This window comes from Vitis vinifera, chromosome 19 (assembly GCF_030704535.1).
Source record: "Vitis vinifera cultivar Pinot Noir 40024 chromosome 19, ASM3070453v1".
Lineage (NCBI taxonomy): Eukaryota > Viridiplantae > Streptophyta > Magnoliopsida > Vitales > Vitaceae > Vitis > Vitis vinifera.
In genome coordinates this window covers 851,077-877,687 of record NC_081823.1, presented here as the reverse complement: position 1 = coordinate 877,687, position 26,611 = coordinate 851,077, and the positions used below count along the sequence as shown (strand labels likewise).

General features: G+C 34.1%; 1 protein-coding gene and 2 long non-coding RNA genes across 4 annotated transcripts; 1 reads left to right on the top strand and 2 right to left on the bottom strand.

Annotated features, from left to right (window-relative positions):
* Nucleotides 1-1,983: 1,983 nt before the first annotated feature.
* On the bottom strand, nt 1,984-16,969 carry LOC100255526 (probable LRR receptor-like serine/threonine-protein kinase At1g53440). Of its 2 annotated transcripts, XR_009465282.1 has the most exons (27): nt 16,727-16,969; nt 14,729-14,894; nt 13,433-13,504; nt 12,794-12,862; nt 12,615-12,686; nt 12,459-12,530; nt 11,600-11,671; nt 11,451-11,522; nt 11,269-11,340; nt 11,077-11,148; nt 10,894-10,965; nt 10,643-10,726; nt 10,437-10,505; nt 10,201-10,257; nt 10,079-10,117; nt 9,946-9,995; nt 9,486-9,856; nt 9,221-9,416; nt 9,003-9,137; nt 8,758-8,876; nt 8,405-8,615; nt 8,078-8,315; nt 7,324-7,474; nt 6,774-7,225; nt 6,078-6,282; nt 3,271-3,339; nt 1,984-2,469 (listed from the first exon to the last, which is right to left on the bottom strand). XR_009465282.1 is itself a non-coding variant. In XM_059735417.1 (24 exons), exons 1-24 carry the CDS (start codon nt 16,818-16,820, stop codon nt 6,806-6,808), a joined length of 3,045 nt encoding a protein of 1,014 aa, XP_059591400.1. In that variant the 5' UTR covers nt 16,821-16,969; the 3' UTR covers nt 6,620-6,805. The 2 variants fall into 2 exon arrangements, 1 of the variants encoding a protein (XP_059591400.1); XM_059735417.1 differs by lacking the exons at nt 1,984-2,469; nt 3,271-3,339; nt 6,078-6,282 and having other exon boundaries at nt 6,620-7,225.
* Nucleotides 16,970-20,342: 3,373 nt separating this feature from the next.
* On the top strand, nt 20,343-21,209 carry LOC132253472 (uncharacterized). The gene is made up of 2 exons (XR_009465324.1): nt 20,343-20,639; nt 20,960-21,209. It is a non-coding gene; the product is annotated as an uncharacterized LOC132253472 (long non-coding RNA).
* Nucleotides 21,210-24,249: 3,040 nt separating this feature from the next.
* Nucleotides 24,250-26,439, bottom strand: LOC132253421 (uncharacterized). The gene is made up of 2 exons (XR_009465266.1): nt 26,177-26,439; nt 24,250-24,563 (listed from the first exon to the last, which is right to left on the bottom strand). It is a non-coding gene; the product is annotated as an uncharacterized LOC132253421 (long non-coding RNA).
* Between the last annotated feature and the right edge of the window lie 172 nt (nt 26,440-26,611).

The window sequence follows — 26,611 nt, the reverse complement described above, 5'->3', positions numbered from 1 at the left end:
TTGCTTTTCCTCAGTTGAGCAACCCTTCATTGCACATTCAGGAGCCATGCATCCTCTGAAGAAAAATCAGCACCTGAATGTTGAGTCTTGTATATACTAACAAGCAATGCATACACAAGATTATCGTTAGGAAGGGAAACAAGAAGAACTAATCAACAATGACGGGAAGTTCAAATTTTCTGTATATCCTAAAACCAGCTTCAGAATCTTAACAATCTGTTAACTTCAGCATTTGATGGACGATAAAATCAAGGAAAAGGGATGAGCTGATTCTACTGGATGAGGGGTGCACTATCAGGATAGAAGACTCGATAGTCTGTATGATGTTCAAATGACAATGTTCCTGGAAAGCCACTGATAATTTCAGATTTTGTAACAACAAAATCTCAATTTTCTTGTGCCAGGATCACATTAATAGCTGGACCTTTCTAGGGCTGTTTCAGTAATTGATTTTACCAAATAATTAAAGAAGAGAATGAGGTTTTTCAAACCTAAAAGAAAAAAAATATCTGCTAGTTCCAAATCCAGGACTTTAGTAGTTGATTAACTCTTATATCAATCAGGGTCACTTGAATCAGATTGTATTGATCTATTTTCATCACTGGTGTGAGGTTATAATCTTATATCATATAGAAATTTGATATAGAGAAGCAAATAAGAGGAGGAAATGAGTGAAAAACTGACCTTGTTCCAGCTATTTTGTGCTGATGTGGGCGTTCTCTTCTTCATCCATCTTAGCCAAACCAAAGTCAGATATCTTAGCATTTAGATACTTATCGAGCAGCACATTTCTTGCCTTTATGTCTCTACAAACAATTTTCAATCTTGATTCCCCATGACGATATGCCAATCCCCTTGCTATCCCCAAGCATATCTTTATCCTTGTCGGCCAGTCCAAATTCAGCCGTTGTTCATCATGACCCACAATTCATTCTTGAAATAGTATAAAATGGAATACAAAATGTTGGTGAAGCATTTACCAAAAAGCACATGGGCAAGACTATCGTTTTCCAAATATTCATTTATGAGCAACAACTGGTTTCCTTTGATACAACAGCCATAAAGGTTCACAAGATTTGGGTGTTGCGAGGCAGATATCATGCCTCTTTCATTTACAAATTCTTGGCTTCCTTGCTTCGACTTAGAGGAGAGCTGCCTAAATGCAATTACTGAACCATCTGACATTACACCCTAAAATCAAGCAGAAAAAAAATTATGAATCACATAGATATCTGTGAGATAACTTCAGGGAAGTATTGCATTTCCCTTTTTATTACTCTTTTGCATGCAGACTAAATTAGCTACATGGTCCAATGTTGCTAAAATGTTGTTGAAGGAAAGTTCAAATCAGTAACTGTCTTGTAAACCGGCCTATATCCACCTTCACCTATCTTATTTGCGGAATCAAAGTTATTGGTAGCGGCTTTGATCTATCGTAAACTGAAATAGCCAGTTTGCATCCCTAGACCGCGAAGTTCTCTAACAAGAGAAAGAGATTAGAGAATGTTTATGCAGTATTGACACAAGTAAGCAAGGCTAGCTCACTTTCTTCTGTAATTTTTAACCGAAGGAGACTGGATATAGTTACAAATTTCTTGGGTAATGAATTTCACTTTTGCCTTCATGGCCTTTTCCTCCTAGGTAACCTTTCATTCATAGGAGTAGAAGAATTAATATGAGGACCAAACATGAAGCCATTACAATACCAATAACACCTCTGACAGACAGCCCTGGATTAGAATCAAAGTCTGCAAGAAAAGGAAGATATATACTATCATGACAAGGTGGTAGCAAGAAAAGTAGTCAGCCCAGGATATGAGATAAGCTCACTTGGTGTCACAGTAAAACCAAGAAAATCCCTATAAGTCGCCTTACCAGCACCTTTAGCTTCTTCCATGATATTAAAATCCTTCAAAACTACATTCCCCTGTAGAAAAGTATAATTACCTCTTTATATACTTAGATATAGAGTTAACTGCTAAATGTCTAGGTGACTATTACCCTGTTGGCCGATGAAAACCCCTGTACTACTATAAGCCCATTTGTCTATATTAACAGTAAAGAATTGTGATTCAACCCCATGTCCATCGTCTTTTTCAAATTAATTCCCTTTAAAAGTCGTCTTCTCTCCCCTGAAATTGATTAACAAGGAATATTCTGCGATGTAATGCAATTGGAATCAACACATAGCACACTTTCATGAAGAAATTATAAGTGGTTACGAGTTAAAATTTATTTTTTGCTTCACAAAACACAGTACACTGGAAAAGAAAAAAAGTCTTACAGTCTTCTTAGAGGAGTCGAGTTTTCAAGACTTGGAGGAAGATGCTCTCCAAGCTGATTAGCTTCCAAGATCCTTGAGAAGAAAATTTTCATTTGGGGTCAAGGTTGGGCACCATTCATTGCTCTTTACTGATGTTACTGATTTCATCAGAAATCGATCCAGAGATTCTGTTTCCAAAAAGAGATCTGCAGTAGACCAAAAGTTAAAGATTTCCCCATTGGTAACTACATAGAAAATTACTGAAAAACAAATGCAAATGCAATTAATCAGAAGTTACGGATTTATAGGAGAAAGCCGATTGAAACTTTTAGGGATCGATCTGTTGATATAGTGGCAGGAGAGATCACTGTTCAATAAAAGAAGCATCCCTAAGTATATCTCAATTTCACATGGTCAGTGGATAAAAGGGGCCCAGTGTTCACAAAAGATAGTTGGGTTCTACTGGGATATTGGAAGTGACTTTATAATTTAAAAAACTAAATTCTATGACAATCATCAGACAAATTTTCTGCCATGAATATGCAGACATAGAAGGTATTTGGATGTCCCATGAAAGTTTATCCAATCCATTATTTTTATACAGCACTTGGAAGTCCCATGAGAGTTTATCCAGTCCATTACTTTTGCATAGCACTTGAACACAATATTTGGTAATATATACAGAAAAATCATGGTAATTGTCAAAACCATATCGAAATGAGATCATTTGTTTTGACACTTACTTGTTTACAACAATAAACAAATAAATAAATCATTTAAATACCACAAGAAACACAATGGACTCGTTTTCAATACTATTTCAAACACATCATAAGTGGACTGACCTCTGTAGCTTAGTGAAACTGCTGATCACATGTAGCAGGGACTAAGGCTTTGGGAGTTAAGAAATTTGTTAGACAAATTGAACAAACCCAGAAAAAAAAGAGAGTCAAACACATCATATGGTCAATTTAACTTCTCAGTGTAAAGAAATATAAGTCACTTACAGCATGCAGATAAGGAAGATTTCCAACTTCAGTGGTAAAACATCATTCAAATCAAGGCTCTTCAGCTGGCTGTAATTCACAAGAGGAAGCAAAAGGAGTAAGAAATGGAAAAAAGAAACTAGACACTCGGTTTGGTAGTCATCTTAATGTTCTCGTCCCCAAGCATGAAACATTCAGAAACAGACTCGATTTCATCTTCAAAAGTGGAAAAGGTCAAAATTATGGTAGGAAATCGAGTAACTAATGTGAAATGTCATCTGAAGCTTTGATCTAACAGATGGGGATCAACATTTAACTTTCAGCACTCTGGCATCAACACTAGCTAGCAAGTGAAAATCTATGCCATTCAGTGGGCCACCAGAAAGTAAACTCAGAAAGACAAAACTAATTGCTCATCAAGATATGATAATAGATGCAGAAACAAGATGTTTTGTGCATTGGGCTGCAGTGGATCGACTACAAGGTTTTCATCCATTTGAATCTGTGTAATTTCAGTTTGCATGAAAACGGGGTTATAGTTCATGAATGCAATGGGAATTGCATAGAGCACAGAAAAGCAAATAGCCACACCATGAAATGAAAATGAAAACTCATGCATCTGGGAAGAATCTTAAAAAACACCTTGTTAGACATTTTGTATTGAACTTGAAGATCATTATAAATGGTAGGTTACTACGAACAACTGCATGAATTTTATCCATTTAGTTTAACTATATTGTTTTCAACAAAAATATGTAACATATAATGAATTGAAAAACTAGACCTCTACAAAAAGAAACCAATAATTTAGTCTATATTAGATTGACATGTATATGACCTCTCCTTTGAAGTGATCATACTATGTAAGTTAACCTATTTTTAAGGCATGGACTTTGCTGCAAGACTCAGAAGTAGAAGTTAGAAACTGAAAGCTAGTGAGTAAAGACTTGCTTTGAGCCCTGGTTTGCCTCAAAATGTATATATTTTTATTCAAAAAAATGAATCATTTCACATGCATTGCATGTGCCCTGTCTTAGAGGGCTATTTAGTATAAATTTTGAATATTGAAAATTTAATAATCTACATTTTAGATTATTTTATAATCATAAGGTCAAGAACTATTCATATCACTGTTAATTCTTTTTCTTACCTTTGACATTTCAACATCAGTTGGTTTCACAATGCAATGTCATCCAAGGAACCGGTCAACCAAATACCATAACCCACTGATCTGCCCCAACTATTAACCCTAACCACCCAACCTAATAGACCCACAGGAAAGGACCTTCATGCAATGAATCATATATATCTATATATATACCTAATCCCATACAAAAAAAAAAAAAAAAAAGGTCTAGAAAATAACATTCACTGAGGTTGTGTTTGTGGGACTTTATCCCTTGCCTATATGAGAAAAGGACCCTTGACTACTGCAATTCTACAAACATTTCACCCCTTGTCCTCATTCAAAATTGCTAAGAAGAAATGAAACACTTTCAATATCATATTTCAATGTATGATGTATATTAAGTAAGCTTAATACTTAACACCTTGACCCACTTTCAAGAGTCAAAGCTCTGATACTATGTTAATTTATGAACTGACAGCAATGATATAAATCAACTTGTTGTTACTTAACAAAACCATTCAAGGAAGATGCGAGAGGGCAAAACTGAATTCTCATATTTAATTAAGGAATTTTGATATATGACACTATATTTCTTTTACTGCCCAAACACTTCCCAAGTGCCTTAGGATGTCTTTGATTGTCCAAGAACCCTAAGGAGTTTTCTGATATTTCTACCACAAAAACATCTTCTCACTTGTTAGTTGTCACCATCATTTCTTCAAATCTCAAATCAATAAAATTGGTAGGCCTCCCACTCAATTCAGGTAGACTAAAAGCTCAACAAGTTGGCATTGGACTGAGTCAAAGTTAGCTTCAACAATGCGACAATTCAAGTGGGCCCAAAGCCCAATAGAGTAGAGATGATAATTCCACATCATACCAAGACAAATTGGCGGGGTCCCTGTTAATTCAGTTGGGCCTGGAGCCTAGAAAATGGGCTTTGGATTTGGTATGGTCTGATCATTCAAGTGGGCTCAAGCCCAATAGAGTAAAACCTTTTATTCCCTTCTGTTTATCAGCTTTTTTGGATATATGACAAATGATGATAAAATGGAAATAAAGTTGAACAAAATAAAATAAATATTCAGATTTTTCTCTGTGGAATGATGAGTTACCGCCATAGGAGTAAGTTGGAAAAATAAAAGAAATATAAATATTTTTCTTCATCAAGACTCAATCGGAGCACTTATTCACATAATTTTATACAAATATTGTAATTATATAACAGGAAATAATAGCTACATCAGAAAACTCCAAGAAAATGAGACTCAAACCAAACTAAGGGTGTCTGAAGATCAATTTTGATGCATGAATATTCAGACACCCAAATGAGAAAGTAAACAATATTCATGGATTAAAGTCAGTATAACTAAGCACAGAAGTGACTAATGCAACCCACTGTTTGGTTGTAGAGAAAACAGAAGAAATGAAGAGGAAATGAAAACAAAATCTGACACCCCTCCTTTTCTGTTGCTTCAAGAATTTCCAGAACGTGGACAAGATTAAAAGAATAACAGTCCATAAACTTGAAGCAGTGAAAGAAAACAAATCAAAGCAAAGAGTTTGGAAAACCCAAATTCCAACATCAAATTTACTCTTCGTTTCCTCAAATTTCCCTAACAAAACCAGATTCTACACAAAACCCAAGTTACATTTCGGCAGAAATGAAAAGAAAAGTGAATTACAGAGCTTCTGGTACCTTCATCTTCCGTGGGCAATTGAGCACAGAACATGAACTCAGAAAAGCAAAAGATACCCAGAAACAACAAGAGAAGAGGAGACGAAGATTCCATGAATTCTCTCTGCAGCAATTCTTGATTGGCTGGTTCACTCCATAGTGAGTTGAATGAGGTGGGAAGTGGGAGTGGAATGAGTTAGGAAGTGGGGTTTATGACAAAGAGAAGCTGGGCCACAGCAATTAATTGTAAGTACATGCTTGTGCTTATTTATTTATTTTTTATTTTTCTCCATTAAATTATTACTTTACAAAAGTTAAGCATATAATTGAATTTTAAGATAATTTCCAAGAAAATTTATAACCAAGACAAAAATTAAAATTCAACCATGCAAGTTTGAATATTTTGTGTAAAAATATTTACTCTCGATTAGTTCAAATATTGACTTTCAAACTGTGTTTTAAAAATCCCTTTAAGAAAAAACTAGGAATACTTTTAATATTTTTAAATTGTTAACTAAATAGAATTTGCTTCCTGCAACACCTTTGGAGTTGTATCTTACTTCTAATCAAAAAAGAAATTCTAAAATACAATTCTAATCATAAAATATACCATACAACAAAATATACTTATTTCTGTTTCTACTTCCTCAAGAATCAAATCGAAATAGTTTTCAGAAAACTTCAAGCAAGAACAACTTGGAAGTATTATTAGTATACCTCATTTTTATTGATCAGTCCAAATGTATACTCTAAAGATCTTGGTGTCCTGTAAGAAGCACGCTCGATGAAGGAAATCCCCTTGTTTCTTCTCTGCTATGGAGGGAAATTGAGGAATCAACCCATGGCCCATCAACTGATATGCTGCCTTGGTCCTGACTGTCTACAGAGAATGCTGAGACATGAGACTGGCTGTCCAGTGAGAGCTTCTCAAAGGCTTTGAATCGCATATCTGGGTTCATCGAATCATGCTTGATCGTTGGTGCTTGGACTGCAATTTTGCCATCAAGCATACTCACCACAGAGGACATGGATGGCCTGAGAGTGGGAGACTGGTTGGTGGATAAGAGGGCCAAGTTCAGCATCCTCATCACCTCCTCCTCTGAATAGTTTGATCCAAGACTTGGATCCACCAGCTCCAGAAGGTTTCCCTGCTCGTGCAGGACATAAGCCTGCAATCCAATGTAAAACCCGAAACACGTTTTTCATTATAAGCACATATGGTCAGAAAAGATAAAGCAGAAAGGATGAGCAAGAAGCAATTGTTTACCCAATCAAGAAGATAAACAAACTCTTCCTTTGGCCTGTAATTGGTGTTGCTTTTTCCGCTGACAATCTCTAAAGCAACAATTCCAAAGCTGTAAACATCTGCTTTGTCGGTCAAGTAACCCCTCATTGCATATTCAGGAGCCATGTATCCTCTGAAGAAAAATCAGAAACTCAGTGGTGAGTTTTGTGCTATACATATAATCAATATATGCACAAAATTATTGTTAAAAAGAGGACAAGAAGAATCAATCAACCATGTTTGAGAGGAAAAATTTTCTGGATATGCATGAAACCCACTTCAGAAACTCGACAGTCTTACTAAATTCTGCTTCTCTAAAACCACAAAAAGAGGATCACCCCATTTCCTTTTGAGGTTCATATGACAACTTATGCCTGGAAGCCACTGATACTTCAGATTTTGTAGCAACAAATTCTCAATAATAGTTGGACCTTTCTAGAACTGTTTCAATAATCGACTTTACAGAATAAACAATGAAGTGAATGAGCTTCTTAAACCTAAAATGGCAAAAAGAACTGCTAGTTGGAAATTCCATACTTTAGTGGTCGATTAAGTTTTCTATCAATCAAGGTCACTTCCATCTCATTGTATCAATTTTTTTATTTATCTGACATGGATTCAAATGCATAGAAGAAATTAATCTCCACATTTTCAGTGCCAAAGTCATAGTCTTATATCATATACAAATTTGATATAGGGAAGCTAATAAAAGGAGGAAATGAGCAAAAACACTCACATCGTTCCAGCTATCCGTGTGCTGATATGGGTGTTCTCGTCTTCATCCAGCTTAGCCAAGCCAAAGTCAGATATCTTAGCATTTAGATTCTTATCAAGCAGCACATTTGTTGCCTTTATATCTCTATGAACAATTTTCAATCTTGACTCCTCATGAAGATATGCCAATCCCCTTGCTATCCCCAAGCATATCTTCTTCCTAGTTGGCCAGTCCAAATTTAGCCGCTGTTCTTCGGAACCTACAAGTGGTCGAGGGAAAGGCTTAAGTCATAATATTCATTGTTGAAATATAATAAAATGGAATACAAAATTCTAGTGAAGCATTTACCAAAAAGTGCACGTGCAAGACAATTGTTTTCCAAATATTCGTATATGAGCAACAACTGGTTCCCTTCAATACAACAGCCATAAAGCTTCACAAGATTTGGGTGTTGTAAGGCAGATATCATGCCTATTTCATTTACAAATTCTCGGTTCCCTTGCTTTGATTTAGAAGAGAGCTGCTTAACAGCAATTACTGAACCATCTGACAGTACACCCTAAGATCAAGCAGGACAAAATTTTGGATCAAGAACTCAGATAATGTAAGGATGTGAGATATCTGCAGAAAAGTATTGCATTTCCCTCTTAATCACTGCTTTAGCATACAGTTGTTAAAGGAAAATCCAAATCTGTAACTACCTTGTAGACTGGCCCAAATCCACCTTCACCAATCTTATTTGCAGAGTCAAAGTTATTGGTAGCAGCTTTGATCTGTCGTAAACTAAAATAACCAGTTTGCATCCCTAGCTCACGTAGTTCTGTAACAAGTGAAATAAAATTGGTGAAAAACAAGCACAGAGAGTATCGAATATTTCCAAAGTATTGTCACAATTTCAAAGAGATAAGGCATTACAGTCACAAATTTCCTGCATGATTAATCTCACCTCTATCTTCAAGGTCTTTTCCTCCTAAGTAGCCTTTCATTCGTAGGAGTACCAAAATCAATACGAGGACCACACATGAAGGTATCACAATGCCGATGATATCTCCAACAGACAGCCCCGGGTTGGGATTGAATTCTACAAGAACAGTAAGATATATAACACCATGACAAGCTAGTGGCGAGAAAAGTAGTAAAACCTGGAATATGAGATAAGCTCACTTGGTGTCACTGCAATAGCAGATATAAGAGGCCCATATACACCTTCATCCGGAATGGAATTAGTCCCTTTGCCTGTCCAGTATAAGTGGATCTCCAGAGTGCTACCATCAACAGAGGCATCAAAATCCCTATAAATGCCCTTACCAGCACCTTTAGCTTCTTCCATGATATTAAAATCCTTCAAAACTACATTCCCCTGTAGAAAAGTACAGTCAGTTCTTTACATATTTGGAATAGAGATAAAGAAATTGATATTTTCACTCACTTGAATTGAAACGTGGAACAAGCGCCTCCCAAGGCTACCAAATGTCTGGTTACTAAAAAACATGATTTCAGCAAATTGGAGTCGCACTTTATAAGGGCCCTTTCGCAAGCAAAGCCCATAATACTTGAGTGAGATGGGAGCAAGACGAGCAGTTTGGTACATCTCTGCATCCTCTGAGTTCAAAGCAGATGTGTTTTTGGCTAGGTGACTACCACCCTGGTTACCTATGAAAGCCCCTGTACTGCTATAAGCCCATTTGTCTATACCATCAGTAAAGAACTGTGACGCACCCTCAACATTGTTGTCTTTTTCATATGTCTTCCCTTTAAAAGTTGTTTCCTCTCCTCCACAATTGATATACAAGGAATAGTCTGCAATTAAATGTAATTGGAATCATGCCAGAGATTCAACTTATTTGCCACTTCATACTAACAGAGTACAATAGGTTACAAAAGCTTACATTTGGCTTTTCCAGAGCAAGGGAGATCCTTCTGTAAGCACCAAGGGGTCCTACAAAGTTGAACTTTGATTCAGTCTCTTGTTTATAATTCTAATGCTGAATGCACATGTAAAACAAGGTTGGAAGAACTTACATGTTTCTTGCTGAAGATGCATAACTGGAAACCAAGTTCCTGTGGAGTTGTGAAAAAATGTTTCAAGAAGATGAGGGAAAAACAGAACCAAATGTACAAATAATGGAAGGAAGAAAGCTTACACTTGGTTTTTGCAAGAATCAAGGTGCGGCCCTGTAAAATTGTTGTAAGATAAATCACTGCAACCGAGATTGAAATGGAGTTGGTGTTTTATTTCTTGATTGAATGAAAGATTGAAATATTAATTTGGTTTCAAAGAACCACTGCTAAAAAGAGACCACTTGTGTATGTAACATTGCACATTACATGAATGATTTCATAGCCAAATCAGAACAACAGGAGACTGAGAAATACCAACATTTTGTTTTCAGCGTCTGATATTATCCAGCTGGGCACTTCTCCAGTCAGTGAGTTGTTGGTGAGAAACCTGTGTACATAGATAGCACCATATCTCAGTTATAATTAAACAAGCTATTAATGGATAAAAATGACTGGTTAAGGAGCAAATAAAATGTAGATTTCTGGATATTTAGACTTGTACTTTATTACAAGTATCTAACTTACATGAAATCGAGTTTTATTTTCTCCTTCTTTTCTTGCTTAAAGCTCACTGGAATTGTATGATTCAGTCTGTTGAAGGTCAGGTCTCTGCAAGCAAAAATTTCAACATGAATCAGAAAAGTTGTGTCGATATAACCATGTAATTTACTGATTGTATGCCATAGGAGAATTATATTTTTCTTCTTCTTATATACATATATACCAATGAAGAAAATCAAGAACATCTCTAAGAATGTCCATTCAAAAAAACTTACAAAAGTTTTAAACTCCCAATATATCCAATGTCTTCTAGGATTTCACCTGTAATGGAGCAATTTCTCATCACCCTGCATAACACAAATGAGTAAAACATCTTGATAAGTCAATGGAACATAAAGTGGATAACTTGAGACTGCAGCTTGTCAATGATTCCTGAAGTATATCTATCTTCAACTCACAATATTTTTAAGTTTTTCATATCCTTCAAATTGGGGAAAGATGTAGTCGGTCCACTCAAATCAGATATTAACCTGACGATTAAGATACAACAAAACAAATTACATGCTTATATTTCTATGAATTCAATTTTAACCGTGGATAACATCATGAACTGAATAAAGCAACTATCAGATAGTGGAACACATGCTCACAACTCGATTAAGTTTTTCAACTGGGATATAGTAGAAGGAATGGGCCCGTCCATTGATGTGCCTTGCAGATACCTGCAACAGTTTAATATCTTTATAGATAACTAGAGAATTTAACTGAGCTTGTATGGAATTTTTCTCAGTGGACAAATTGGCAGATAAATGAAATGAAGTATAATACTCACAGTTTCTGAAGTTTGGTCCAATTCCCAATCCAATCTGGTATCTTCCCAGATAAATTATTCCCATCTATCCTACTGCAAATGGTACACGGAGTTCAGAAATTTCTAAATTTGCATAAAAGGATAAATGTCCATATAATTATACCACTTACAAATCAGTTAGGTTCTTCAGATTGTGAAAATTTTCTGGTATTGTTCCAACGAAATTGTTTGCAGAAAGAACACTGTAGGAGAACCAAAAGAAAAAAAACAGATGAATTCCCTGGAAATAGTAATTAGACAACACAACCAGAATAGAGGGTCAATGCAAAGTCTTTTGTTGAAAACATTAAGAAAAAATAATTCCCCAACAATGTTAATCACCCTCCAAACAAAGTAACTTCCCAAATCATGAACTTTTGGCATTAAAAGCACAAGGTGTAAATACCCAGCAGATTAGTCCTCATCATCTTTACTTCTATTCTCTATGAAGCATTACAAATCATGCTCGACATCTCCATTTCATCATAGGATGAATTAATGAATACTAAACTCGGTTTCTTAATGTTAGAAAAATAGATATAGCCTATATGAATTTCCATCTGTCAGTCCATAAAAACCGCCTAGTTCATAGCCATGTTCGCCTATATTTGTCTTCTTGGTTATAAATATTTCTCATGATTCACCCTGGAGATAAAGGAACAAAAAAGGTAGATTGCACTTTCAGATATATGAAAATCCATCTTCCCATTATTTTCATTAACTCGAAGTAAATGAACTAAAAAATAAGCAATCGTGCAACTGAAAATGAACTCAACCAATATACACTCACCATATCCATGAGTCATTTCATCACACAAAATGCATTATAAAAGTCTTTGACTCAAAAAATTAGCTTCCTCAAATTGATTTTGGGCATTTTGGCAGCTAAGCAGGCTACAACCAGAATATAAGGACTTAGTGATTATTTGAAATAAAAGAAATGAATAATTAATATGCATACAAGGAATGGGATGAGAACAGCATTCTTACAGTCTCCTTAAATGACTCAACTTTCCAAGACTTGGAGGGAGATGTTCTCCAAGCTGATTAGCTTCCAAGACCCTGGAAAAGAAAATTTGGATTTATAATCAAGGTTGGGCATAATTAATTTCTCTAATAGACATTCAACTCCATTTCATGACTTACAGCTCCTCAAGTGTACTGATATTACTGATTTCATGAGGAATCGACCCAGAGATTCTATTTCCAGGAAGAGCGCTGCAGTGTACCAAAAGTTAAACTTTCCCAACTATGAAGTACTTAGTAAATTACTGGAAAACAAGATCCTCACCTCACAAGTGCAAATGCAATTAATCAGAACTTACAGAATGGTAAGAAAAAGCTGACCAAGACTTGTAGGGATCGATCCATTGATATAGTTTCGGGAGAGATCACTGTTTTAGTAAAAAAGAATCCCTTAGTATATCTTAATTTTACATGGTCACCGGATAAAAGAAGAATCCCTCATTTGGGTTCAAGTCAGATACTGGAGATGACTGTACAATATCAAAAACCGAATCCGATGATGATGATCAAATAATTTTCATGCTATATTGGGCTGCCCCATGACAGTTTATCCAGTCTATTACTATTACTAGAAATCACAAAAGTTGGTAATCACCACAACAAAAGTGAAATGAGATCATTTGTTTTAATCTTTGCCTGCACTTGTTATTATTATTATTTATTTTAAAAGGCAATAAAATCATGTAAATACTACAGTAAACGCAATGGACTTGTTTTGAATGTTATTTGAAACACAATGGTCTAACTTAATTTCATGGGATATTCAAACACATCATAAGTGAACTAACCTCTATAGTTTAGTGAAACTGCAACCCCATGTAGTAGGGATTAAGGTATTGGTGAGTTAAGAAATTTGTTTGATAAGTTGAAAAACCCAATGAAACATCAAGGCAAATTTGGTCCATTGACTTCCCAATGTTGAGAAACATGTCACTTACAGTTCTTGCAGATAAGAAAGATTTCCAAACTCATCAGGTAAAGTTCCATCCAAATCAAGACCCTTCAGCTGGCTGTAATTCACAAAAGGAAGCAAAAAATAAGAAAAGGAAAAGTACAACTGACATATAACAAAATAATTAGACTTGGTAGTGAGGCTAAAGTTCTCATATCCAAGCATATTGTGCTTCTGCTTAATGTTTTCTGACTCTACTAGAAATCCTATAAGGGCTTGTTTTATCATAAGTGGATTTATAGGATTGGTTCATCAATGTAGTTGGTCATAATCCTTTTTTGACTTTTGCTATTGATTCCACTATTTGAGAAAGCACTTTTAGCATAAAAGGCGTTTGTAAAGAAAAATAAGGCGTTTGGCAAAATTCGGTAAGTACTTTTAAAAAGTTGAAAAATCACTAGTAGTACCTTTTGGAGAAGTATTTGATATGTGATTCTTTCAAAAACACTTAAATTAAAAATACTTCAAATAAAAACACTTTCAAACGCACTCTAAGTCTTGTTTGGACTGCTTTAATGGTAGTCTTTACTTTTTCTCTTTGCACGCATAGTGTTGGGAAGAATTGGACTCTAGAGATACTATTGATTCAATTGAGGAATCAAACCATATCAATTCTTTTATAGATCGATCTGCAAAGTGTTCTTTTAACCATATATTATAATATGTATAATAAAAATTAGACGTTCAATTTTATCTTCAAAAGTGGAAAAGGTCTAAGTTATGGTAGGAAACCTAGTAATCAATGTAAACAATCATTTAAAGCTTTGATCGAATAGTGTGGGAACCAACATTTACCCTTTAGCACTTGGCATTATGAACAAGTGAAAATCCACAAGAAAGCTCTAGTTGCATTGGGCCATTTCATTCAGCCACTAGAAAGTGGACTTAATGACATAATTAATTGCTCACTAACATATGATAATTGATATGGAAACAAGGCATTTGCAAATCAGGTTCAAGAGATCGAAACTAAATCAATATAAAACAAAGACAAGGCTTTCATTCACTAGACTTTGGGCAATTCATTCTGCATGAAAAAAAAGGTTTTATTACATGAATGCAATGGGAATTTAACAAAGCACACAAATCAAATGGCCTTGCAAAGAGATAGAAAGGAAAAATAATGTCTCTGTAATCCAAAGATGTCATGTTCTTTCCTATTAACATTAAGCAACTAACATTCCATTCCATATACTCATGCAATTACTTTTCCATTAGTCTAATGGATTGAATTTTTTATATATGTATTATGTCAGGGAAGAACAAGAAAAGAAAATCATACATGTTTGTGACATGGCAAACAGTTCCTTTGTTGAAGGTGCAGTTGCATGTGACATTGCTGTAGCTATTATCATCGATGGCTCGGTTGAAACCTCCACTGCATGAGCCTTGGCCTATGTTCCAATATTTGTAGTTTAGCTTTGTGGATATTGTTTTAAGAGTTTGCACTGTTACAGAGTAGATACAAAATGATCAGTTATAAGGATTTATAAATGTATAGAAAAAGAATGACTAATGATAACAACTTTATGAAGTGTAATCCTCTACAATCAATAACAACTCTATGGAGTGTGATTAAAATGAAGCACTATATATAAAAGTTATTTTAAAAAATAAAAAATAGGTTTAAAATATTTTAAATTTCCAAACAAATTTTTATTTTACAAAACATAAGAGAAAAACTATTTTTCAGAATTATTTTTAAAAACATAGAAAACAGATTAAAAATATTTTAAGTTGTAAAGAAAAATTTTGTTTTAACAAATCATCATAGAATATTTTTCAAAAACTAAGCTTTGGTTGGGAAGTGTTTTCGAAAATAATTTTGAAAAATAGTTTCTCTATTTTTTTTAACATATATTTTTATATTTTAAAAATAATTTTTATCTATAGCACTTTATTTTTAATTATTTTCTATATTTATATAATTAGTTTTTAAAACCATCATTAGAAAACAAGTGAAAATACTAAAAGATATTTTCTACAAATACCTTATTTTTAGTTTTTAAAAACATAAATTTATTTTCCATTTTTTATTTTCTGGTTGTAAAAGACATTTTCTTATTCATTTTTTCCTGAAGAACAAAAAAATTATTTTAAAAAACAATTGACAAAATACGGCCTATTTTTCATTAGTATTTTCAAAAGACAAAGGTACATGTATTTTTAGTCCAAAAGATGCATTTCATATGGTCAAGACTTGTCCATATCAACGTTCTTTTTCTGCCTTTGACTTTGAAGACCAGTTGATATCACCACCAATCAACAAGAATCCGTAACTCATCGAATTTTCTACACGCAACCCGATATCCTTATTCCAGACAACCATGAAATCAAGACAAATTGGTGGGCCTAAAGATTAATCCAGGTGCGCCCAAAGTCCAGCAAGTGGACCTGTCACCTGAGACTGACTTGGAGATGACTTCAATATGGTCCGATAATTCAAGTGGACATGGTACTGAATGAAAGCTATTCATTCCATTCTGTTCCTTGTCCTTCTTTTTCTACCATTTCCTGACAATATAGGTAATAATTCAATGTAAATAAAGTCGAAATACTAAAATAAATATCTGTATTTTCCTTAATCAAATGGAATTGCCTCCATGGTAATAAATATCTGTATTTTAAATCTTTGTCCAATGATGCATGGATAACTCTGGACTCGATCCAAAAGCTATTCACAATCTTTTCTTCCCATATCTACCTTCATAGTGGGATAATTAAAATAAATTGATTTTTTTCTAATAAGAAAAAAAATGCTAATAAAAATTATTTTCTCATATTTGTTTTTAGTGTATAAATACTAAAGAAAATCAAATATAATTAAATTAATTAAAACTTTATATATTTTTAAGATACCCTATTGTTTTAGATGAAAAAATTCGCTATGGCGCAGTGGCACAAAGAATTTTCCAGCAGAATGATATACGCCAACGTTTGGTAGCAGAGAAAGCAGAGGAAAATTTTAAAAAAATAAAATAAAACATAATCTGACATGCCTGCTTTTCTGTTTCCATAAGAATTCCCAGAGCATGATAAAATTTAAACAACTGTGAGACAAACAGAGATATCAAAATTCTCAGATCCCAAACCATGAGAAATCCACAAGATTCCAAAAAATTATAGCAGTGAAGTATTAAACAAAGCACAGATACCTCGAAAAGACCAAATTTACTTCTCTTTTTCTTCAGATTTCTTTAACAACAACAAATTTTACACAAGAGCCAAGTTTCATCTTCCCCAGAAACGGAAAGAAAAAGTGAGATTACAGTGGTGATACCTTCATAGTCTGGAATACGTGCAGCATGGGATGTGAACTCAGAAAAACAGAAGAAACTCAGAAACAACAAGAGGAGAAGAAACGAAGAATCCATGGATTCCCTCTGTAGCAACTCTTGAATGACTGGTTCGCTTTACACTGAATTGAATGAGTGGGAGAGAGGGGTTTAAGGGAGGTTTTTAAAGAGGAGAAGCTTTGAATGTTCAACCACACGAAGGTACGTTCATGGCTGCGCATTACTTTCCTTTTTCATTAAATTATTATTTTATAAATTCAAATGAATTTAAGGATGAATTCCCATGAAATTTATGGCATGGAAACTCAGACACGTAACAAAATGAGATTTTAAAGTAGCTTTAGTTACTTTATGAAAGTGATGGTGATGTTGATTTCGTGATTTAATCTCCGTTAATATTTCTTTTTTTATAATCATATCTTTCATATTTTGTTATTCACCATAAGTCTAGACATTAAATTCATAAAATATCAATAATTTAATATTTTAAAATAAATTTATTTAGTTTATTATGTTGGATAAAATTGAATAAGGAATTTTCTTTATAGTGATTTAGAATTTAAATCAAAAAAAAAGAAATTCTAACTTAAAATTATTACTATAACTCTAACGAATCCAAAAATATCATTTAATGTTTGAAAAGATATTTTTAAGGGTAAATAATTTTTTTTTCACTATAATTGGTAAAAGTCATGAATTTGTTATTTATATTTATTTTACTTTTAGTCTTTCATTTATCATTATAACCTGGTGTTTGTTTTTTTTATTTTTTGGTGAAAACAATTTATTTTCATGATTTTTTTTTTTTACTTTTTTATAACTTATTATAAATTTTTTATTAAATAAAAGAAATCAAAATATATAGCTTTTTTCTAAATAGAAAAAATTACGTATTGATTTTTCTTTACTTTTTAATACTTAATAGAAATAAAATACTATAAAAACCAATACTTAATATTTAACACTATTAAGCATTAAGGTTCTATTTAGAATTAAGTAAAAAAATAAACATCATCTAATTTTCTATTAAAAAAAAAAGAAAACAATTTAAAATAATAAAAAAAATCAAAATTTCAAATAAAACGTGAATCTCGACACGAAAAATGCATCACAATTATATTAATAGATAATATATTATAATAATATAATATTATTTTTTATATTTCTTTAAATAATTTATATTTTATAATTAAATAATTAACTTAATTTCTATATCTATATTATACGTCATATATTTTTGTTAAATCATTTAAACTTTTAAGTTTATCACTATTTTATTTAAAGAATATAAATCGAAATTATTTTGATGATTCGGTAAAATAAATAGATAAAAATTGATCTCCATTTTTAAATTAATTATCCATAAAAATTTGTTATTTCCATGATATATAAATAATTTAGTTAAAATTTTGATATTTATCAATAAATAATATTTGTAAATAAACATTTATAAAATATAATAATATATTATCCTATAATATTATATTAATAGATAATAAATAGTAATATATTATAATAATATAAGATTTTTCTTTATTTTTTTTTAAAACGATAACTTTATAAACTTAAAATATTAAAAATTAATGTATCATTACATTTTTTTTATATAAGTTTACATAAATAGTTGAATTTATTAGTTTAAATAGATAATTTTTTTGTGAATTATATTTTAATTGTATTAAATAAAATAATTTAAATTAAATTTGAGAGTTTTAAGAATAATTTATTGATAAATTATTTTCAAACATTTTTAAAGTTAATTAAACATCTAAATTTTTTAGTTTTCTATTTATGATTACTTCAAATAAATTCTTTTAACTTATTATAGTAACTTTTAGAAATATAAAATACTAAGAAATAATTTTAATCATTATATTTATATCATATCCTTTTATTTTCATATTTTAACTTTTTTTAATATGAAATTTAAAGTTAATATGAATAATTGAATTTATTATTTTAAATGTACAAAACTTTTGTAAATTATTTTCTATGATTCCATCATTATTTTTTTTTTAATAAAAAGGGTTAAATTTATAATTTTAAATATAAAACTTTTATGAATTATATTTTAATTATATTACATAAGATAATTTAAATTGAATTTGAGAATTTTAAGAATAGTTTGTTGATAAATTATTTTCACATATTTTAAAAATTAATTAAATGCATAGATTTTTTAACTTTATCACAATTATCTACCAACTTCTTCTCTTTTTCCCTTCATCATTTTTTCCACATTGAAATTACATCCTTTTTTTCATACTAAAAAAAATTCGAAGAGACGATCAACAATTAACACCAGAGAGAGAAGAGAAGAACATGGATCCAACGTTAGTAAGTGTCATCCAGAATTTTATTTTTCTATATTTGAATCCTTGTCTCTGTGTTGACTCGAACCACTCCATTCACACAAGAATCTGCACATATTCAAATCAAAATAGTTTTCAAGCATCATTTTTCATAATATTCGCATACCTCATGTTTTCATTATCAGTCAACCAAAGCTTGCATTTTTTTGAGTTGGATTCGGGTTGGTTAGATTAGGGTAGACTCAACCTTCCATGTTCCAGACCTGGTAAGAAGCTTGCTTGATGAAGAATCCTCGAGTCTTCTCTGCTATTGAAGGCAACCGAGGAATCCATCCTTGGCTCATCAACTGATATGCTGCCTTGGACCTAACTGGCCTGAAAGAATATTGAGACATGAAGCTTGCTGTCCATTGAGAGCTTCTCAAAGGCTTCGAATCTCATATCTGGGTTGATTGTATCATGCTTGATGCTCGTTGCTTGGACCGCAGATTTGCCTTTGAGCATGCTAATTACAGAGGACATTGATAATGAAACTTGAAGATATAGAGGAAAAGACTGTCCAGAAAGGACGTGCAGGAAGCCAAAAGATATCCCCATGGAGAAGACAATCAAACTCCTGCTTTGGCCAGCAACTGGTGTTGCTGTTCCTCAGTTAAGCAACCCCTCTTCGAGTATTCAGGAGTCATGTATCCTCTGAAGAAAAATCAGCACCTGAATGTTGAGTCTTGTGATATACTTGTTGGAAATCAAGCCAGCATCCTCTGTTTACTTCCCTAATTAGTGTAATGTACTGCCTTTATTATAATTGATTTAGGAGTAATTCTAGCAAGGTACTTTATTCACTTTCCATGTAAGAGTAGTTTATTCACTTTCCATGTAAGAGTAGTTTATTTACTTTCCAGAGTAGTTTATTTAATTCCCATGTAAGAGTTTATTCACTTTCCATGTAAGGGAAATTCCATTCCGGAATTGTCTCATATCCGTAGGCTATTTATTTATGCTTTCATTCATTGTAAAGGAACGTATCACAGAATAAAATAAAAAAATTCCTTCATATTTTTCTTCAAATTCTTCATGGTATCAGAGCAGGTTTAATCCTGTCTCATCGTCTTCATCTTTAATGGAAGAATCATGGGAGTAAAACCCTTACCTAGCCTCAGAGAGGCATTCTCTAAAGTCCGTCGCGAAGAAAGTCGGAAAAATCTCATGATGGGATCCCATCAACAACTGAATATGGCAGAAAGCTCGGCTCTTAATACTCAATTCGCTCCTTTTGAAAACCGTCAAAAAATTAAAGGAGGTAGACCTTGGTGTGATCATTGCAGAAAGCCGGGACACTCAAGAGAAACTTGCTGGAAGATTCATGGAAAGCCAGTAGATTGGAAGCCACGTCAACCACTTGAGAAAGAAGGACGAGGCAATCATGTGGCTACCGATGAACAATCGCCACAACCTGAAGCTAGCCCTTTTAATAAGGAGCAAATGGAGATGCTTCAGAAACTACTGTCTCCTCTTTTGTCAGTACAGTCACAAACTGGCTCATCTTCCAACCAGGTCATTAGTTCCGGAACCTTGGCTCACAAAGGTAATTTTTTGAGTGCCTTCACTGCTGGTAAGAAACGTAAAAAACCTTGGATAGTGGACTCAGGAGCATCTGATCATATGACGGGAGATGCGACAATTTTTGATACATATAGCTCATGTCCAAATAATTTAACAGTCCGAATAGCAGATGGTTCACTATCAAAGGTTGCCGGAACAGGTTCAGTTGTGCTATCAAGGGATCTTACTCTCAACTCTGTTCTCCTTGTTCCTAACTTGGACTGTAATCTATTGTCAATTAGTAAACTCACTAAGGAAAAGAGGTGTATTACTAATTTTTCCTCCACTCACTGTGAATTTCAGGATTTGGATTCGGGGAAGACGATTGGCAATGCTGAGGAATGCTCTGGACTCTACATCCTTAAGGAGCGCCACGATCCACAAGAACAACCTCAAATGACAGTTGGTAGTAATTCTTTTTCGGTTTCATGTCAAAATAACGATAGTGCAATTAGGTTGTGGCACTATCGCTTAGGTCATCCAAATGTTATGTATCTCAAGCATTTATTTCCTTCATTATTTAATAAAAATCCACAATCCTTTGAGTGTGAAATCTGTCAATTATCAAAGCAAGTCCGGTCTCATTTTCCCATTCAACCCTATAAAGAGTCTAGTCCATTCTCAATGATTCATAGCGATATCTGGGGTCCGTCAAGAATAAAAAATGTAACTGGTACTAGGTGGTTTGTCTCATTCATAGATGATCACACTAGATTAACTTGGGTATTCCTCATGAAAGAAAAATCTGAAACGAGTCAAATTTTCAAAAATTTTAAAAATATGATTCAGACCCAATTCCAGTCAAAAATACAAATTCTAAAGTTTGATAATGCTAGGGATTATTTCAACTCCATTCTAGGAGAATTTCTAGCACAAGAAGGGATAGTTCACTTAAGTTCAAGTGTTGATACCCCACAACAAAACGGAATCGCTGAAAGGAAAAATAGGCATTTGTTAGAGGTGGCTAGATCACTAATGTTCTCCATGAATGTTCCAAAATTATTCTGGGGGCAAGCTGTCCTTACGGCAGCCTACTTCATCAATAGGATGCCGTCTAGGGTACTAAAATTCCAAACACCTTGTCAAACACTCCTAAAATCCTTTCCGACTACTCGTCTCATCTCCACCGTCCCACCCAAAATTTTCGGGTGCTCTGTCTTTGTTCATATCAATCAACAACATAGAAGTAAACTTGATCCTAGGTCACTCAAGTGCATCTTTCTTGGGTATTCTTCAAATCAAAAAGGGTATAAGTGTTACTCTCCGGTCACAAGAAAATTCTACAATTCAATGGATGTCACCTTTTTTGAAACCCAGCCTTACTATCCCAAAAACGATATTCAGGGGGAGAATTCAACTCAAGAATATCAATTTTGGGATCTTGAGTCATTCAGTGAGTCACCCATCACCACTGAAAATCACATTCCTCCAGAGTCATTTAATCAACCCGAGTCCATTGTTGACTTGTGGGATAAGAAGCACATCCAAGAGGAAATAGAGGAAAGAGCACTTTCTCAACAAACCCATGAGGCAGAACCGGGTCCTAATCCAAGCAAACTTCCAGGTAACAACGCTCCTAATGGTACTGTTGATTCCGAGTTAGAAAATGATATTCTTAATATGCCCATAGCTTGGAGGAAAGGAGTTAGATCATGCACTCAGCATCCCATTGGAAATTTTATTTCTTATGATAAGCTATCACCTACGTTTCGTGCATTCACTTCTAGCATCACAGAGATACAAGTTCCTCAGAATATTCAAGAAGCTTTCAAGTATCCTAAGTGGAAGGCGACAGTCGATGAGGAAGTTCGGGCACTGGAAAAGAATGGTACGTGGGAAATTACTGACCTCCCAAGATGTAAGAAACCAGTTGGGTGTAAGTGGATTTTCACAGTAAAGTACAAGGCAGATGGTAATGTGGACAGGTATAAGGCTCGGTTGGTCGCCAAAGGATTCACCCAATCCTATGGCATTGACTATCAAGAAACTTTTGCTCCAGTTGCCAAGCTCAATACTGTTCGTGTACTTTTATCCTTGGCAGCTAATCTCGATTGGTCGCTTCACCAACTTGATGTGAAGAATGCATTCCTCAATGGTGACTTAGAGGAAGAAGTTTACATGGACATTCCTACTGGACTTGAGACGCCATCAAATTTCAACAAGGTTTGCAGACTCCGAAAATCCTTGTATGGTCTCAAACAATCTCCCAGGGCCTGGTTTGAACGGTTCACTAAGGTAGTGAAAGGGTACAGATTCGTTCAATGTCAATCCGATCACACATTATTTGTGAAACACTTCCCAGAAGGGAAACTAGCAATTATCATTGTATATGTGGACGACATAATTTTGACAGGTGATCATGAAGAGAAAATTGACTTACTTAAAAAATTACTGACAAAGGAATTTGAGATCAAGGATCTTGGAAACCTCAAGTACTTTCTCGGAATGGAGATTGCTAGGTCAAAGAAAGGTATAGCAGTCTCACAACGCAAATACGTTCTGGACTTATTGAATGAAACAGGAATGCTAGGATGCAAGCTGGCAGAAACACCTATGGATACAACTGTCAAACTGGAAGAAAGTGATGGAAGTGCGCCAGTTGATAAAGGAAGATATCAACGTCTTGTGGGGAAACTCATCTATCTTTCTCATACAAGGCCAGACATCGGCTTCTCCGTTAGTGTGGTAAGTCAATTCATGAATAATCCAACCGAAAAACACATGACTGCTGTGATCAGAATATTGAGATACCTCAAGATGACACCGGGAAAGGGTCTCTTCTTTCAAAGAACAACAAAGAAAGAGATTGAAATTTTTTCAGATGCAGATTGGGCAGGTTCAGTGACTGATCGGAGATCAACTTCAGGCTATTGTTCATTTGTCTGGGGGAACTTGGTTACATGGCGAAGCAAGAAACAGTCAGTGGTAGCCCGTAGCAGTGCTGAGGCAGAATTTCGTGCTATGGCACAAGGTATCTGCGAGGGAATCTGGTTGAACAGGCTGTTAGAAGAATTACGGGTTCCATTGAAGCATCCCATGGTGTTATACTGCGACAATCAAGCTGCCATCAGTATCGCTAAGAATCCGGTTCATCATGATCGAACTAAGCACGTGGAGATAGATCGACACTTTATCAAGGAAAAGATTGAAGAAGGAGTTTTCAAAGTCAGCTACACTCCGACAAACTGTCAAACGGCTGACATTCTCACAAAAGCTCTTGCTCGAGTTAACTTCGAAGATCTGACAGAAAAACTTGGAATGATCAACATCTACAACGCGGCTTGAGGGGGAGTGTTGGAAATCAAGCCAGCATCCTCTGTTTACTTCCCTAATTAGTGTAATGTACTGCCTTTATTATAATTGATTTAGGAGTAATTCTAGCAAGGTACTTTATTCACTTTCCATGTAAGAGTAGTTTATTCACTTTCCATGTAAGAGTAGTTTATTTACTTTCCATGTAAGAGTAGTTTATTTAATTCCCATGTAAGAGTTTATTCACTTTCCATGTAAGGGAAATTCCATTCCGGAATTGTCTCATATCCGTAGGCTATTTATTTATGCTTTCATTCATTGTAAAGGAACGTATCACAGAATAAAATAAAAAAATTCCTTCATATTTTTCTTCAAATTCTTCAATACTAACAAGCAATGTGCACAAAATCATCATTAGAAAGAGGCACAAGAAGAGCAAATCAACAATGTCTGCGAGTTAAAATTTTTTGTATATCCATGAACTTGCCTCAGAAACTCGACAATGTCTAATTTTTGCGTTAGATGGACAACAAAATCAAGGAAAAGGGATGATCTGATTCTCTTGGATGAGGGGCCCATCACCAGGACAGAAGACTTGATAGACATTTTGCATTGAACTTGAAGGTCGTTATAAATGGCAGGTTACTTCGAACAACTGCAAGAATTTTATCCATTTAGTTTAACCATATTGTTTCCGACAAAAATATGTAACATATGATGAAGCGAAAAACTAGTCCTCTACAAAAAAACCAATAATTTAGTCCATAGTAGATTGACTTGTATATGACCTCTTCTCTGAACTGATCACACTATGTGAGTAAGGCATGGACTTTGCTGCAAGACTCATCAGTAGAAGTGAGGGACTGAAAGCTAGTGAGTAAAGACTTGCTTTGAACCCTGGTTTGCCTCAAAATGTATGTATTTTTATTCCAAAACATGAATCATTTCACATGCATTGCATTGCCTTGTCTTAGAGGGCTATTTAATCTAAATTTTGTATATTGAAAATTTAATAATCTACATTATAGATTATTTTATAATCATAAGGTCAAGAACTATCCATATCACTAATTAATTCTTTTTCTTACCTTTGACATTTCAACATCAGTTGGTTTTACAATGCAATGTCATCCAAGGAACCAGTCAACCAAATACCATAACCCACCGATCTGGCCCAACCATTAACCCTAACCACCCAACCTAACTGATCCACAGGAAAGGACCTTCATGCAATGAATCATGCATATAAACCAAATCTCATACAAAAGATAATACAAAAATGGTCTAGAAAATAACATTCACTGAGGTTGTGTCTGTGGGATCTTATCCCTTGCCCATACGAGAAAAGGACCCTTAACTGTTGCAATTCTACAAACATTCCACCCCTTGCCCTCATTCAAAGTTGCTAAGAAGAAATGAAACACTTAAATATTTGAGGCAATCAATAATATCATATTTCAATGTATGATGTATATTAAGTAAGCTAATACTTAACACCTTGACCCACTTTCAAGAGTCAAAGCTCTGATACTGTGTTAATTTATGAATTGACAGCAACGATATAAATCAAGTTGTTGTTACTTAACAAAACTATTCAAGGAAAATGTGAGAGGGCAAAACTGAATTCTCATATTTAACTAAGGAATTTTGATATATGACGCTATAGTTCTTTTACTGACCAAAAACTTCCAAGTGCCTTTGGATGTCTTTGATTGTCTAAGAACCCTAAGGAGTTTTCTGATTTTCTTCATCAAGACTCAATCCGAGCACTTATTCACATAATTTTATACAAATATTGTAATTATATAACAGGAAATAATAGCTACGTCAGAAACCTCCAAGAAAATGGACTCAAACCAAACTAAGGGTGTCTGAAGATCAATTTTGATGCATGAATATTCAGACACCCAAATGAGAAAGTAAACAATATTCATGGATTAAAGTCAGTATAACTAAGCACAGAAGTGACTAATGCAACCCACTGTTTGGTTGTAGAGAAAACAGAAGAAATGAAGAGGAAATGAAAACAAAATCTGACACCCCTCCTTTTCTGTTGCTTCAAGAATTTCCAGAACGTGGACAAGATTAAAAGAATAACAGTCCATAAACTTGAAGCTGTGAAAGAAAACAAATCAAAGCAAAGAGTTTGGAAAACCCAAATTCCAACATCAAATTTACTCTTCGTTTCCTCAAATTTCCCTAACAAAACCAGATTCTACACAAAACCCAAGTTACATTTCGGCAGAAATGAAAAGAAAAGTGAATTACAGAGCTTCTGGCACCTTCAGCTTCCGTGGGCAATTGAGCACAGGACATGAACTCAGAAAAGCAAAAGATGCCCAGAAACAACAAGAGAAGAGGAGACGAAGATTCCATGAATTCTCTCTGCAGCAATTCTTGATTGGCTGGTTCACTCCATAGTGAGTTGAATGAGGTGGGAAGTGGGAGTGGAATGAGTTAGGAAGTGGGGTTTAAGTGGGGGTTTATGATAAAGAGAAGTTGGGCCACAGCAATTAATTGTAAGTACATGCTTATACTTATTTATTTATTTTTTATTTTTCTTCATTAAATTATTGCTTTACAAATGTCAAGCATATAATTGAATTTTAAGATAATTTCCAAGAAAATTTATAAGCAAGAGAGTATTTTGTGTAAAAGTATTACTCTCAATTAGTTCAAATATTGACTTTCAAACTGTGTTTT

Excerpts from the sequence above, each read along its gene's own strand:
- LOC100255526 (XM_059735417.1), bottom strand. The coding sequence starts at position 16,820 with ATGGATTCTTCGTTTCTTCTCCTCTTGTTGTTTCTGAGTTTCTTCTGT. Across the intron at positions 14,895-16,726 it reads ACGTATTCCAGACTATGAAG|TGCAAACTCTTAAAACAATA; the intron begins GTATCACCACTG and ends ACTCTGTAACAG. Across the intron at positions 9,138-9,220 it reads TGCTATTGCAGTGACACCAA|AATTCAATCCCAACCCGGGG; the intron begins GTGAGCTTATCT and ends CTGTTCTTGTAG.